Source organism: Armigeres subalbatus, chromosome 3 (genome assembly GCF_024139115.2).
Source record: "Armigeres subalbatus isolate Guangzhou_Male chromosome 3, GZ_Asu_2, whole genome shotgun sequence".
Classification (NCBI taxonomy): domain Eukaryota; kingdom Metazoa; phylum Arthropoda; class Insecta; order Diptera; family Culicidae; genus Armigeres; species Armigeres subalbatus.
In genome coordinates this window covers 8,601,372-8,617,962 of record NC_085141.1, presented here as the reverse complement: position 1 = coordinate 8,617,962, position 16,591 = coordinate 8,601,372, and the positions used below count along the sequence as shown (strand labels likewise).

General features: G+C 39.8%; 1 protein-coding gene across 1 annotated transcript; it reads right to left on the bottom strand.

Annotated features, from left to right (window-relative positions):
- Window positions 1-14,416: 14,416 nt before the first annotated feature.
- Window positions 14,417-16,091, bottom strand: LOC134223946 (arrestin domain-containing protein 2-like). Its single transcript, XM_062703171.1, has 4 exons — window positions 15,685-16,091; window positions 15,491-15,622; window positions 14,675-15,430; window positions 14,417-14,613 (listed from the first exon to the last, which is right to left on the bottom strand). Exons 1-4 carry the CDS (start codon window positions 15,800-15,802, stop codon window positions 14,477-14,479), a joined length of 1,143 nt encoding a protein of 380 aa, XP_062559155.1. The 5' UTR covers window positions 15,803-16,091; the 3' UTR covers window positions 14,417-14,476.
- Between the last annotated feature and the right edge of the window lie 500 nt (window positions 16,092-16,591).

The window sequence follows — 16,591 nt, the reverse complement described above, 5'->3', positions numbered from 1 at the left end:
GAATATGTACATTATGTGGAAGATATTGATTTGAAAAATGAATTAGATGTAACCACTTTCCTTCGGTGGGATTTGAGCCTATGAATATTTTCAAATTGGTCTGGTGAACTCTATGATTCGCGCTTTGAATGGAAGTTAATTCCGACGACAGAAGAAATCGACAAGATTCTACAGGAGAATCACGATTCTGTCTTTCACCCGGGCTACGACAAAACCCTTGGCCGGATCCGGCAAAGGTACTACTGGCCTCGGATGGCTACTGAAATCCGTCGGTACTGCCGGAAATGCGAGACCTGCAAGGAGGTTAAAGCGCCGTCTGTCCCGGTGGCACCAGAAATGGGCAAAATGCGAATAGCAACACGCCCTTGGCAAATCGTTTCCGTTGATTACGTCGGTCCACTACCCCGCAGTCGGCGCGGAAATAAACATCTTCTTGTAGTGGCCGACTATTTTTCGAAGTGGGTCATGATTCAGCCTGTGAGGAGTATCGGGAGTTCAAACCTGTGTTCTATCTTAAAAGATCAGTGGTTTCTCCGAAACTCCGTCCCGGAGATCATCATAACCGACAACGGGAGCTGTTTTCTGTCCAAGGAGTTCAAGGAACTGTTGGACCGGTTCAAAATAGCGCACTGGTTGAATTCTCGATACCACTCACAGGCTAATCCTGTGGAGAGGGTTAACAGGACCATAAACGCGGCGATTAGAACCTACGTTAAGGAGGACCAAAGGCTTTGGGACACCAAGGTGGCCGAAATTGAAATGGTCCTCAACACCAGCGTTCACTCGTCGACTGGGTTCACACCTTTTTTTGTGACGCACGGCCACGAGCAGTCTGAGATGGGAACGGATCATCAATTAGCCCGACACGACGAATCACTAACTCCAGAACAGCGAGAAGAGCGGAAGAAGAAGATGCTGGCCGATGTCTACAATGTTGTCACCAAAAACCTCGCGAAGGCCCACCAATCATCAAACGCGACCTACAACCTTCGGCACAGAAAGTTCGCCAAAGCCTTCGTTCCCGGTCAGCTGATCTACAGGCGGAATATGAAGCTGTCGAGCGCTGCCGAGAACTACAACGCCAAATACGGACGCCAGTTTCTTCCCTGTCGAGTCAAGGCCAAACACGGCACCTCTTCCTACGAGCTCGAAGATCTCACAGGCAAAAACGTAGGGATCTGGCCTGCGGTGCACTTAAAACCCTAACAAACACCTCCCTTGACGACTCGTTCTCCAACCAATTCAACCATCCAATAATAGCCGCACGACCTAAAATTAGAAACAAATTTACCAAATATTTCCACGTAAACACAGCAGCATTCAATGCTCGGAGCATCTAGGTACATTAATTAATTGGGCTTTAACGTCTTCCAGCCAAATAGTCGCGAGAATGACGGGACCTATCAGAAACGTCAATCAGTCGACTTTCAGGGCTGTGTCGCCAACGTAAAGTTGGTATGCAGTCACTTTCACTCAACCTCTCGAATGATCAGCTATTTCTTTCAGTAGTTCTCAAATTTTTTCTCTCGGACTGACGAGAGAGACACTAGCGAGGAAATACTGTTATGAGATGCTGTTTCCACTTTGATTACGTTCGCGAGTCTCATCAAGATGAGTCACGTAGAAAATAGGTAATCAATAGTTATTAAAGGGTACCCGAAGTAGAAGTAAGCTAAATAGGTAATAAGGAATGAATGTGGAACAGTGTATGAATGACTATTGATTGAATATTTAAGGGTGAGTGTATGATGCTTGGAATAATGAGTGGAGTACACTGGGAATGAATGAAAGTGTGTTGTGTATGGGATGAATGAATGTAAAATTGTATGAAAGTGTAAAAGAATTTAGTCCAAGGAAATCTTGTGACGGCCATTAATGAGAATGAGATGACTAAGACTAATCTCTCAATTCATGTTTAGTTGTAGTAGATTAAGGTTAGGTTGAAGTAAATGACTGTCTATGGTTTCTGATCATCATCCACAATAAAAGCGACAGTCGAAGCTCATTTAATCTGACGCACCTAGAACAGTTTCGTCATTGAAGCTTTGAGTCATTCTAATAAATTCGGCTATGAAAAGAATTCACCTGATTTTGACTTAATTTCCCTGTGCGAGATCAAGGTTGGACAGACTCACTTCGTCTATGTTATTCCGTGGAAAAGAGCTCTGGTATAACTATGAATAATCATTCCACGGAATGTTCTGAGGAAGCAGTAGCCGCAGCCGAGGTCGACAGGTTAAAAAAAAAAACCTTCTGTTTTTTTTTACCCCGACTACGGGAGGATTGTAACCCGCCATTTTAGGGTTACAATTAAAACCGCTTGGTTCTTGGGCCAATTTAGTTCAGACCCCAGAAAAAGAATTGTAAATATATGTTTATGTGTTTGTTTACTAATTTATTATTAAATGTCTATGTATGAAATAAATTTCTATGGTCCATATCTATATGTTTGATTGATGTTTATTCTGTACATAGTAGTTATAGGGTGTATGCAAACAATTATTATAGAAAAAGATGACGCTTGTGTCCAATTTTGTTATATTAGTGTTAATTGTTTGTCTACTTCCTGGTTGGTGTTGAGAAAAATATGTATTCGCATTATTTATCGAATTATTTATTTACATACTTTATTTAAAGATTTATTTACACTAGATTAATTAAATTAATTATATACACTATTTACAATTGAATACATAATATGAATGAAAAAAAAAAAAAACAAAGAAAACAAGCACTTAAGGTCTAATTATGTAAAGATTTTGCATGCAATCTAGTCCATTGAATTTATTTAAATTCAAATTTGAAATCCTAAATATAACACCAACCAAAACCCCTCAACTTCTACTAACAAAATATCACCGAGAAACACAGCGATTCTTCACCGGAATAACGAAACGGAAGGCAATGGGCGTTATTTTTGGGACTAGAAAAAAATATAAAAGACCATAGAACGATAGAGTTGGTCTCTTATTTTGTGCTGGTCCAGAGGAGTGAAGAAATGTGACACCGCGAATTTGCCCGTCCTCTTGCATTTCGCAGTTCCGTGAAAAGGTGTAATTTAAAACCTAACTTAAAACTTGAAAAGTTGTGTAAAACTTCCTAACTACGGTCATATAATAGCTAGAACACCACAAGTCAGAAAAGACATTTCTCGTAGTGAAGTGAGGTACGAACCTATGGGTGCAACACAAACGGTCAGAAGAAAAGGACAGGCACCACCAAGCTACATTCTGATCGCGTTTAGCCATTTGGGATTTGGGTCATTTTCGTACCAAGTGATATCCGAGCGAGTGTGGTACGAACGATAGAACGTTGGATTCCAAAGAATAGTGGTCCGAGCTGACGAGCGAAACGGTGCTGTGTTGAAGAATTTTAGAAGCACTTTGTGAAATGTGGTGTTGAGAAAAGACTATTACCGTCAGCTCTGGTGTCTCTCGCTCGGATAGGACCACATTGAATAGTGCGCGCGCGAGTTTGAACCACTCCCTGGACCCCGGAACATTGGCCAATCGTTAAACTCGGCCACAGTGTCACACATGATTCCCGCGCCAATAACGGGAACGAAGAATCAAGTGCCCCCTTGACACTACCCAGCTTTGTCAAGCCCCTGTCCATCGAAGAAAGTGTCCCTTGCAGCGCCACCGTCATCGTTGTCCAACCCTATCATCAACTGCTGATGTCGACCAACATGTGATCATCGATCGGCCGCAACGAAAGAGTATGTACCTACATTGTGATAAATAAAACCATGGTTGCAATCTATAAGTGTAGTTATCCCCTCACGCTAAAAACTAGTTAAAGAAAATAATATAAATAAAATTAGCTGAAAGTTTGATTACCCCAATAAATTATATTCATGCCTGTGATTTGTCTGAACTAAATTGCGTAGTCTTAATTTATTTAGAATATTACATTATTTTCCATATTAGGTTTTTGCTTGTTTCCTCCTCCAAATTGTATATAATTTGCCCAAATAACCACGCGGGAAGATAGTCCACCAAGCTTTACCCGGAACCCAATATTCTTTAAACGACCCTGTAAAACACAAATAACTATCATCGTAAAGAGGCTGTTGTAGAGCCCACCCCAAGTGGACACCGTGGCTAGACCAGTGTCCAGGGGAGTAGCCAGGGGTCCATCTGATCCTTGTAGACCTTAAGATAGTTTCAAACCAAGCCATCTGCATGATTTACTATTTAGATATGTCCAATCCGGATGTTCTCCAATATCTCAGCAGGTCAGCCGACTCGATCTTTCAAATCAACTGGGCTCGGAACAAAATCTCCCATGGTGTCCATACAGTCCCATAGAGGCCGTGCACTTAATTTTGGTTTGAGATATACATTCAAACCAGACGTCCGACAAATCATCCTGGAGCTCAGACCAATTATTGGTCTACCAAGTCAACTGGGCAAGGTACAAAGACCAATAGAAGCCATGCACATGATTTACTAATTAAATATGTCCACACGGATTTCCTAAGTGCTCCATGTCATTCTAGAATGCAAACCAATTGGTCTACCATGTCAACTGGGCTCGGTAGTAAACCAACTCATGGTGCCCATATAGACCCTTAAAAGCCAATATATAACTGGACATTTGAGTCGTGTCCTTATCAGGGAATGTAAAATAACAACATTGCCAACACATTGCCATTATTAGCGTAATTCCACATGGGATATAGCCTAAATGTATACAATATTTGACGTGAATCGTCAATATTGCATACAAGTTGTAAGCAATCTTGTTAGGAAGAGGACCATTTTACCGTATAAAAGCGTAAATTTCTGCAAGTCAATTACGCGCTGTTTATTTTTCATTATTTTTTTCTGTGAATGACAACAACATTGTCCTCTCTTGTAAACGTTGGGACAAACCCAACTCACAATAAGCGCTAGTCCCAAACTGCAACAGAATAGGACAATGATCGCCTGCCGCGCATTTAGAAAAAAAGTCGGTTTTCGATGATGTTTTTGGTTAAACAAGTATCAGTTACCAATGTTCAGACATAAACTTAACCATCTGTTGACATGATTTGTGTCCCTTTCCTTTCCTTTGTCATAAGACGAGTTTGTACAATCCCCTTGAATTCCACCACTTAATTGTATCTTGATACAATTAAGATACAATTAAGTGGTGGAATTCAAGGGGATTGTACAAACTCGTCTTATGACAAGTGAAGACATTCTACTAAAAAGCTCAAAATAATATTCTTAACAAAATGATTTGTGTTTTACTTCTGAAACATACAAGTTTTCACAATTTGAAGAGTTCGCAATAATTACCGCAATAATGCAATAATTAATTGATTTTACGTTTATTCCTTTCCGTTAGGCTAAAGTCCAGTTAAAGAGTGTTGTGTGGTTCGTTAGTATTTTTGTGCGAGTATCCTAGAAATAGAAGGTAATTTGTAAAATATGTGTGTTCCAAAATGTGTGTGCTTATACGCGTCAAACAGCCGTTTGACGGCTTCTTATTGTCAGTTTTCGAGAACGAGATTCGAACCGACGCCTCTACCGACCTCTGGATATCGACCGCATCGCCCAACCCTCTCGGCCACCGTTTTCGTCGATCCACGCGCTCTCGTTGAAAACTCTCCGAGTTGCGGCTTTTGGTCCGTGAACCGGAAAGGGACCGCACCGTCACCATTGCGTCCGTCTTGGCCACGCCGGCCACCTTCAAAACGAATTATTTCGTCCGTAGCCGAGCAGTCATTCCGGCTGCCCACGGAATCCATTTTGTTGCCATCTTCGGTGGCGCGTTCCACGAGACGCTGTATTGTTCGACCATCGTTATTGTCCGAACCCCGCCATCCGTCCGCTATTGTGTAGCAGCCATCGATCGCCATTGCGATCCGCAGCGTCCAACGACACGCGTTGGCAACCGTTCCTCAGCAAGACCAACCATCATCGAACAGTCCGTTCGCCGGGTCGCGAACCTCGCGGTCACTTGGTGGAGTTGCCGCAATACCATTTCGACAGGCGAGCCACATCAGAGAAGGTTGGTAAAGCAGAGCACCAGAAACCATCCACGGTACCGTGAGTAGAAATGCGTATGCGTAAATGAATTGACACACACACACATAAAAACTAGCTAAAATTATAAATACCGCACACATGAAGTAGACAGACAAGATAAAGTAGAGAGAAAGGAAAGGAAAAGAGGAAGTGGAATGATCCTAGGATAAGTTTGTAAATTCACATAAAAGCATGCTTGTTAATCGTTGCCGCTTTGCCCTACAAAAATAAATGTTTTTTCCATTCAAATGCAACGAGTTTGTAATGTCTAGGTACTAAAGGTTTTTGATGTCGTTCGGTTAGTGTTTTTTCTTTGTCTTATTTTGTGATTTTTACTCCTAGTTGGACTGCTAGGGAAACTCAGTCCCTCCTTTTCCGTTCTTAAAACGAGAAGGGAGAATTGTGAAGGTTGGTTCTGCCAATGATGATAATTTGAGCTACAGTGACTAACCGAACGACGATCTCTAGCCATCGTAAATTTACGCGTGGGACGGTCATCTCGCCGAAAAAGAACGGAAGTACTTCATAACCGTTCGGGTTTGCTAGTGCGTTTCTCATCCACTGAATTCCTTCAAAAAACCTGCCCTGAGGTTTGGATTCTTGCCGGGCACAAAAACAGACGGGCGGCCCTCAATGTTGATTGAGGTGGCGCTTAAGCCGCTCGTTTACGGATTCAAGGTCGAGAGACCCCATAGCCGCTAAGGCGTGCTATAATATATATTCTACAAAATTTGGTACATACATTCTCTATCCTCAGGGGAAGTTAACAAAGGCGGTGGGATGGTCATTTGGAAAAGGGGGAGGGGTGGTGGGAGGGGTTTTTGTTTAGAAAACGAACAATTCTGTGTAACTTTCAACTCCCAGGACCGATTCCAAACAAATTTTGTACACATATTCACTATGAGGAGACGATCATATGACACTCCCATATTTTAGAAAGAGGGGATAGGTCTGGAGGGAGGAGTATTGTACAGAAGACGGGCAATTCAGAGTAAAATATGAAACCCTGGACCGATTTGAAGCAAATTTGGTACACACTTTCTCTATCCTAAGGAAAAGATAACAAAGGGGGTGGGATGGTCATTGGAAAAAAGGGAGGGTATAGGGGGAGAGGTTGTCTTTGGAAAACGAGCAATTCAATGTAACTCCCAACCCCCAGGACCGATTTCGACCAAATTTTGTACACATATTCACTATGAGGAGCCGATCATATGGGAGGGTAATTTGGGAAAGGGGGAGGGGTCTGGAGAGAGGGGTATTGTTCAGAAAGCGGAAAACTCAGTGTAACTTCTGAACCCCTGTACCGAATTCAACCAAATTTGGTACACACATTCTCTATTCTGAGGAGAAGATAACAAAGGGGGTGAAATGGTCATTGGCAAAATAGGGAGTTTAATTGGGAAGGGGTTGTCTTTAGAAAACGAGCAATTCAGTGTAACTCCCAACCCCCAGGACCAATTCCAACCAGATTTGGTACACATATTCTCTATTATTGAAAGATGTTTATTAAAAAGGTAGAAGGGCCAAGGAAATCTATATATCTTCTTCTTCTATCTTCTATATATATATATATATATATATATATATATATATATATATATATATATATATATATATATATATATATAAAACTCAATGTTTGTATGTTTGTATGTATGTTCCAGCATAACTTCTGAAACCATTTACCGATTTTAACCAAATTTGGAACACACATTCTTTATCTTAAGGAGACGACGATATGGGGGTTAGGCATGCTCTTTAGAAAAGGGGGAGGGTGTGGTGGGAGGGGTATTGCTTAGATATTGATTTACGCAGTATAAATTCTGAACCCCTTGGCCTATTTCAAACAAACTCTTTATCTTACAGATGGCACGACAGAGGGGTTAAGCATGCTCTTTGGAAAAGGGGGAGGATGTGGGGGGAGGTGTATTGCTTAGTTATCGATCAACTAAGCGTAAATTCTGAACCCCTTGGCCGACTTCAACCATTTTTGGAACACAATTTTTTTATCTTACAGAGGGGACGATACCCCCTATCTCTTAAGCATGCTCTTTGGAAAAGGGGTGGGTGTGGGGGATGGTTGTTATCGATCAACTCAGTGTAAATTCTGAACCCCTTGGCCGATTTCAAACAAATCCGGAAAACAAATTCTTTATCATAAGGAGACGACGATAGGAGGTTTAAGATGCTCCTTACAAAAGAGGGAGAGTATGGGGGGAGGGGTATTGCTTATCAATCGATCAACTCAATGTAAATCCTGAGCCTCATGACCGATTTGAACCAAATTTGTATCAAATATTTAGTACATCCGAGGTTCTTTGACATTGTACAATGCTCCGAAAACAAATTGCCTGAATTCCTTTAAAAATAGCAAATCCTCGACAATAACATTTTCCCGGTGATAACATTTCCCCAATAATGACTAACGAAAATCATACTTTCCGATACACATATCCCAGAATATGGCATTTCCCTGAAAAAGACATATCCCTGAATGAAGCAGGCCATTAACATAACATTATTTGGCATAAGGTCATTCGACATGAAGGACATTTGGGATAATTATGAAAAGTATCAGAAAACTCTTGCATAGAAGGCAAGCATTTGCTGGGTATATAACAATGATAATTTTTGTTCATCGGAATAATGGTATGCCCAGTGAAAAGCCATTAATGTGTTTCCTTCTGAATGGTGGATGTGATTGCTTGTTTAAAAGTAGGCATTTGCCCGAAATAAGGCAAAGGTGGGTGTGATCCCTTCTTTAAAAATGTGCGTTGCCCGGAATATGGCATCGATGGATGTTTTTCCTTCTTCAAAATCAGTCAATGTTTCCAAAAGCCTTCTACTAATCAAATGATAAAGTATGAATAAGTAAACACAAATACCCTGTTGACCAATTGGTTTTATCATTTTCCGATTGTAAAAGAAAACTGTAAACCAAACTTGCAATTCCGAGCAAGGCCGGGTACATAACTCCTGAACCCCTTGGCCGATTTCAACCAAATTTGGAATACAGATTCTTTATCTTAAGGAGACGACGACAGGGTTGTTAGGAATGCTCTTTGGAAAAGAGGGAGGTTGTGAGCGAAGGAGTATTGTTCAGTTATCGATCAACTCAGTGTAACTTCTGATCTCCCCTTGGCCGATTTCAGTCAAATATGGAAGGGTCTGTTCAAATATTACGTAACGCAATAGGGGGTGGGGGGTTGTTTTATTTTTGTTACGATTTGTTACGCAAAATATAGGGGGTGGGAGTCCTTCGAGAAATTGTTACACGTAACAATGAGAAAAAATATTTAAATTTTTCAAAAAATAGTTGTTGTCTTTAAAATAGCATAAAATACACAAAAAATAATAATTTATTGTATCGTGGTTCAAATTCTACCAAAAACAAGATTTTTTTCAAAAAAAATGTATTTGTTACGCGTTACGCATGGGGGGGGGGGTAATTCTAAATTTTGTTACAGATTGTTACGAGGGGGGGGGGGGTTCTTAAAAACAACGTTTTTCGCGTTACGTAATATTTGAACAGACCCGAACACAGATTCTTCGTATTAAGGTGATTATAGAATGAAGCCCGTGGTGAATTTCAAATTCACCACACGTTTATCTACATACATTTCCAAAAGCCCAAATCTGGCGTAATAGTTTTCGTACAGTGCCGAAACTCAAATTATGATTGTTCAGCATAACTAAGCAACAAACGATCTACCATTATTTCAACCCCATACGCGTTCTGGTTCTTCCATCTCGTGCTCTTGAAAAAAATACAGGAAAAGCACGTGGTTTACAAAATGGCCGATTTCTGGCTTTATTGTATAATCACCTCAAGGGGATTGTCGATCGACAAGTCGAGTCAAGTACGAGACACTGAAGACGGCCTTACTGTTGAGGTCGAAATACGTATCTGTCAAGATACAATTAAGTGGTGGAATTCAATGGGATTGTACAAACTCGTCTTATGACAAGTGAAGACATTCCACTAAAAAGCTCGTGGTTTCCAAGATGGCCGATTTGTGGCTTCATTGTATAACCACCTTAAGTTTGATCCCTTCTTCAAAATCGGTCAATGTTTTCAAATGAAATCTGCCTTCTTTTAATCAAATGATGAAGTATCAATAAGAAAACATAATTATCCTGTTGACCAATTGGTTTATTCATTTTCCGAATGTGAAAAAACTGCGAATCAAACTAGCAACTCCGAGCAAGGCCGGGTACAAACAGCTATGTAGTAGGGGAACTGTTCCGTTTTCCATCTCACTGAACATATATTCATCTCATCGCAAAACAAAGAAATACAGCACTAATATCGTCGCTTCTTTTTGCCAACACGCGTGCTCACTGCTGAAAAAATCACAAAAATAATAAACAATCCAAATTCCTTTTCATTGCTCTGTTTTTGATGGGATGGAAATAGGAGCTATGGGATGAAGTGCCGAACCGTTCCCCTATTTCATAAATTCAATTTTTGACAGCTCTCCAAAAATTCGATTATGTACGTATAAATATTAACAACAGCGTACATACTGCCGCACATCATTAAAGTTTAATTTTATGTTTCTCAGAGAGTCTGTGCGAAAAACGGGTAAATTTATTTATTTTGGCTGTGATACATCGGAAATAAAAAAAAGGGGAACAAGTCTACTTAGTCTCCCCAACGCGAAATCTTAAAAGTAAATCAGTGCGGTAAATTATTTGATAGATTTTTGGTGATTTTGATAGTTGAACAATTGTTCCATTCTTTAAAAACTGTAAAATATTTACCCAATAGTTCTGCTGTTGAGATTTCGGTGACATTCGTCGAACTCTGTTATATAAGTTAAGTGTGTGAACTTTTCAATGAAAAGGGTGCCTAATAAATGTTCTACCAAGCATTGGAATACCACAGCAAATTGATATTAAGCTCTGCTGTTGAGATTATACTGAGAACAAAATTTGATATCATTGATATTTGATGATGCCTTTCTCGTGCATCGTAAAATGTATTGAAAAAATCACACAAGAAAGGTCAAAAAAGCACTTTAGCAGAATAGATTTTTTTTTCTATTATTTTGCATGTTTTTGCATTAATTATGCATTGCCACCATCTTTGAAAAAAAATCGATTTTGAATTTTTTTTGCAAGATGAGACCCTTGGGAAAAACGAATATATGACAAAAGGTCGAAAAGACAAAACGTCGAAAAGGACAGAAGGTCGAAAGGACAAAAGGTTGAAAAGTTATAAAGTTGAAAGGAACAGAAGGTGGAAAGGACAAAAAGTCGAACGCCACAGAAGATCGAAAGGGACAAAAGGTCGGAAAGGACAAAAGTTGAAAAGGTTAAAAGGGACAAAAAGTCGAAAAGGACAAGAGGGCGAAAGGGGCAAAAGGTCGATCAAGTACAAGGTGATAACAAGTTGGGTGTATTCCAAAGGAATTTGTGAAATGCATTTAACTTCAAGCAGAAATAACACATTCATATAAACAATCAAAGTTGAAAACTGAGCAATTTTCAAAAAAAGAGTAATCACCAAGAAACAAATGAAACAATATTATAAATATCTAGATAGTTCTGTTGGAGATAAAAAAGATTCTTGATTTAGGAAATGTATAAAACTTGTATTGCGCGAGATAGAGGTTGTGCTCTTTTATTTTTCACTATTTTTAACATTTAAATAAAATTCATTTCAAATTCAATTAGGTTCTGCAGCGTCTGTATCTAACCTCAAACTGATGACTGATTAGTAGTACTTCGCGTTGGACTCGGGGGCAGCCAACCAATCACGAACTCGAACCTTGTCGGAGTCAGTGGAAAGTACTACTGAACTGTCAAAAAAGTTCATTCGACGAGGACCGAATTCATTCGTGACGTCATGCTGCAGAACCTAATTCAGTGCAAATAATAGACGAATATCTAGGTTTTCTAAATGTTACTTCGATCTGTCAAAGTAGTGCACGCCGCAGCCACGCAGACGCGTGCATTGAAAATGCGCCATTTTGACAGATCGAACATCCATCCATCAGTTGTACTCACCGAATGAATTTTATTTAGTTGTTAAAAATTGTGAAAAAAAAAATAAAAGAGCAGAGTTTTTTTTACCAACTGTCTAGGGCAACTCTGGTGCGAGATTGATTCTCTCTGTTTCTCGTCTATTTCGACCTTTTGTCCTTTTCGACCATTTGTCCCTTCGACCTTTTGTTTTTCGGCGTTTTTATGGTGAATTTATTAAAAATTAAAGCTTACGGAAAAATGATTGAAAATGACATCAGACCCTATTTTCCGGCCTCATGTGATATTTTGGATAGTAATAGCTTTTCTTTCGGTCTAAAAACAAAATATTAGCTCAGGTACCTTATTTTATTTCAAGGAAAACTTGTACATGGTTAACATACGCCTTATGCGTTCGATTGTCTAAAGTGAGTTATTTATGAACATATACATATGCTGTTTTTGTTATGAATAATCTAATTATCCATAACTCATTTTGATTTCAGATTAAGAATCTCATGATTTCAAAGTTAGTAAACATGTTGAGTTCATTGACAGCAAAACTTGTTTTTAGTATGATTTCACAGGGTAAAACGTTAAATCATACAAAACGAGATCAACTGGAGTAATCAAACAATTGACATCATGGCAGCAAATTTTGATTTCAATTTGATCTAAAACTTTGCTCTAAAACTTTACAGTCAACTCCCGTACGTTGGGCTAAGTTTGTGGTCCATCTAGTGACTTTCGTTAGTTGACGAGCTCGGTGGTCTAGTGGCTACCGCTTCTGCCTTATAAGCAGAAGGTCGTGGGTTCAATTCCAGGCTCGTCCCTTTCCTACTTTGTATTTCTATCTTAGTTCTTTCTGTGTTTCAAGTTCTACCAAAACGATTCCTACTGTTATTACCTTCCATACAATCCCAAAACCTCCCGTGGCACCTATGAGATGTCGTAGAGTTCTCTGCATCTTTCTTAAGTAGGTGTCCAACTAACCATCTTTCCCCTTCCTCAGCATTCGCAAGGACGTGGCCAGGACAAATCTCGTCTATTGGGGAGTGCAATGCTTCCACCTAAGAGATAGTGATTACTCCCAAATCAATATCTGAGTTAACGGATGAAAGTAATGCTACTTTCATACAATAGTCTTGGCTTGTACCACCTACGAATTTGTGCGAAGTGCTCAATGCTAATACAAATGCTAATCTAGTGACTTTCGTTAGTTGTTAAATGTTAGTCAGTTTAATGCGACAATTTTAGAAATTCAGAGCAACCGACTGTGAGAAAAACAACATGATTATTATGGAAGTTTCGAGCAATACATATTAAGCCAAATTTTCATAGGTAAGTCAACGTTTGGACTGTCTTACCAAAGTATTCACTAAACGAGCTGTAACTTACTGTCACTTAATTCATAACTCTCCAATATTAGCTTGATTTCCTATCTATATAGAACAGTTATGCTTTTATGGACAGCAATCCTCGGATTCCTCGCCATACTGATTATTACAAAATGACGTCCACAACAATGACTTAAACATGATAAAAGCTTGTTTATCACTTTATAGCGTCCAGCTATGTCGATGAATGGAATGACAAATTCTCGACTATCGATGCGCACGACAATTTCGCACGCTCCCAATACGCTTGTGAGTACACGATGTGCGAACCGCAGAGTGCAGAATTTCTACTATAAAATATTTGTAAAATGTGAAGCAATCATCAATCGTTAAACTGTAGTTTGTAAGAGAGTTGTGAACCATATCTCGACATCGTGCTTCTTGTATAAAAAACGAAGAAAATTCAAAGTCAACATGTCGTGCAAGTGCTGTAATAGTGGTGAGTGTGCTATCGTATGTAATTGAATTACGGTGGTCTTTATAATAAAATTTATAATAAATAATGTTTACACATGTTTCGCTTTTCTGGACAGAATGCAGATGCACCGCCGAATGCGGACAAAGCAGGCCGTGTAATGCTGGCTGCAATTGCAACTGCAATTACAAGCAGGAAACTGGCAAGGATTGCTGCGCAACCGGATGCAACACGAAATGAAAACCTATGTTGGACACGCTGAAAATTAGCAGAAAGTCAGAAAGACTACTTATGAAGTTTGCTTAATGGACTGTATTTGTAAATCTAGAACACGAGTTCGTATTACTGCTTGTTATTCCACTTAATATCTGTCAATTTTTTTCTTAAGCAGAACAAACTCGTTTGCTAGATTTACATTCACAAATTTGAATAAACAGCATGTAACTATAATGTATGGTTTCAATAAATATTTGCAAATAATAGGTATATGTTGTTAATTTATTATGTGTATTTTCTTCCCCAGATAAATAGATTTGTAGGCTTACGACTGTTCTAGAAGTGCAAATTTCTAAACAGTTTTAACATTTTATTTTTATATCATCACATGTATTTGCGTCACTTTGAAATGTTTTGGATGTTCCTGATTGCTTGTGACATTTCCTGAGAAAATGTATTGAAATTTAATCATTTGATTGTCTTTCCAAATGACAAACCGAGTCCCGAGGATTATATGCCTTTAAACCGACGGCATTCGGCTTGACATCGTTGATACTGGTACCGTTTCTGTCCAAGGCTTCCTCGTACGAAGGAGGGGGTACTGTAAAAGATAAAACATTATTCAATATAAGCGGAATTTATTGCGAAGGTGCAATTATAACCTTCGGCATCGTTGGACGGTGATGGCAGCTCCGGAGCAGTGGGCAATGTTGTTATTCCATAGGTCCATCCGAAGTTTACGTGAGGTGTGACGGTTATTGTTGGTACGGGTGCAAAAGGAATAGTTCCAATAGTGATGGGAAGTTTGATTTTTGGACTCAAATGCATACCGACCACGTGCACTTTCACCTTGAGAATGTAATCTATGGCGAGAACGGAACACTTGCCAGAAGGTGGTATCGATGGTATTTCTAATTCTTGAGAGTAAGTGGCGGGTTCGTGATGGGTAACACTTGTCCAAACGCTGGCTAGGCTTTGTCCAATAACCCAAGACTTCGGCTTTGGGTATTGGCTTATGTATGACACTATTCGCTTGAGGCTACTTTCAATACCCTGTACAGTAGTGATGCTGGCATTGTTCAGAGACACAGAAATAGGGATACTTTGACCAGGAACGTATCCCGACATCGGTATTTCCACTTCGATAAAGAGCGGACGGGAAGCGCACGGCCAGCAGCAAAACGTTTTGACCAGATTTTTCTCTTGGCGAACTTTCAAACTGTCGATGTATTGATTGAGATCCAATGGTTTCAGTACTGTGAATGTTCGGATCTGATCGAATTTCCACGGGCGATCGAGTATAGCTTGAACAGTGTATCGAATCTTGCCGTGATCTCCTTCGTAAGACGAAGGTGCATCGAGCGGAATGGGGCAGACAAAGTTGAACACGTGAATGCCAGCCGGTATCTCACTTCTGACTGAAATGTAATTAATAAGATGTCTTGTGTGGATTCAAATCAATAACAACTAAAACTTACTATAATTCGGGGGAATCAATGCTGTTTCATTTAGCAGAAGTTTCTCCTTTCCTGCGTATGTAACTTTATGATCCTTGCTTTTCCGTACTATCCATTCTACTTCAGCGTAACCGGAAATCACCAGCCTGAAATCTTCAAGAATGCACAAGGGGGTGAGCCATGTATAGAATTTGGCAGTAAACACTGCTACGCACCATCAACGAGCATGGAATGATTCAGTCGAAGTTCTACTGAGCCGGATAACATTTCACCACTGTGAAAGACACCTTGTGGATCGTTGTTAAAATTAATCTTACAATGTGGGGGTTCCATTGTGTCACTCCGTCGCGTTCAAAAATTGTATTAAGACTAAAATATGCTAAGCTGGTAGGCATGTGAAAATTAATCTGTATGTCACGATGTTTGAGATACTCAAAATTTTCATTCAGGGCTGTTTTCGGGTGGGAAATATTTTCGGCACCCTGGACATTGTGTATTTATTGTATTTTCCGTACATAATCGAGCAATGGCGAGCATATAAAACATTCAATTAATAACTGAGGAAATGCTACTAGAACACGAAGAACACTTGAAATATAGAGCTATTGAAGAAGAATATGTCTAAGAATATGTCGGGAAACGGGAAACAAATTCTTTCACAACTTTAAACACTTCTCCATCAAGCACTACCACAGCACATACAGCACTAGGTCTACCTCTGCCTCTAACTGCAACCATGTACTATGTCTTAGTAGGGTTAATGGTTAAGCCTATCGTCGTCGTCTACCTCTTGCATGGGAGAAGAAGCCTCTTAATCGCACCTTCGCGTGCAATGTCCAACAGATAAGCGCATCACCCTGCTTCAATCCATCTAAGATAAGAAACGAAGTTGACACTTCATCAATCGAAAACTTAATTCCGAGACATCAAGCGTTGCACGTCTCAGCTTAAATAGTTTTGCCGAAAAACCGTGTTCAGGCTACGTAAACTGACGGTGAGTCTGCAAGATATACTACCGAAAATTATCTAAATTAGAACATTTGATCCGTCGTTTATTATCCCCCACCTGCCCGGTTTTTGTCGATGCGGGGCTACTCAAATCCTCAAATGGCTCCTTCGACC

Excerpts from the sequence above, each read along its gene's own strand:
- LOC134223946 (XM_062703171.1), bottom strand. The coding sequence starts at position 15,802 with ATGGAACCCCCACATTGTAAGATTAATTTTAACAACGATCCACAAGGT. Across the intron at positions 15,623-15,684 it reads TCATTCCATGCTCGTTGATG|ATTTCAGGCTGGTGATTTCC; the intron begins GTGCGTAGCAGT and ends GCATTCTTGAAG. Across the intron at positions 15,431-15,490 it reads ATTGATTCCCCCGAATTATA|TCAGAAGTGAGATACCGGCT; the intron begins GTAAGTTTTAGT and ends ATTACATTTCAG.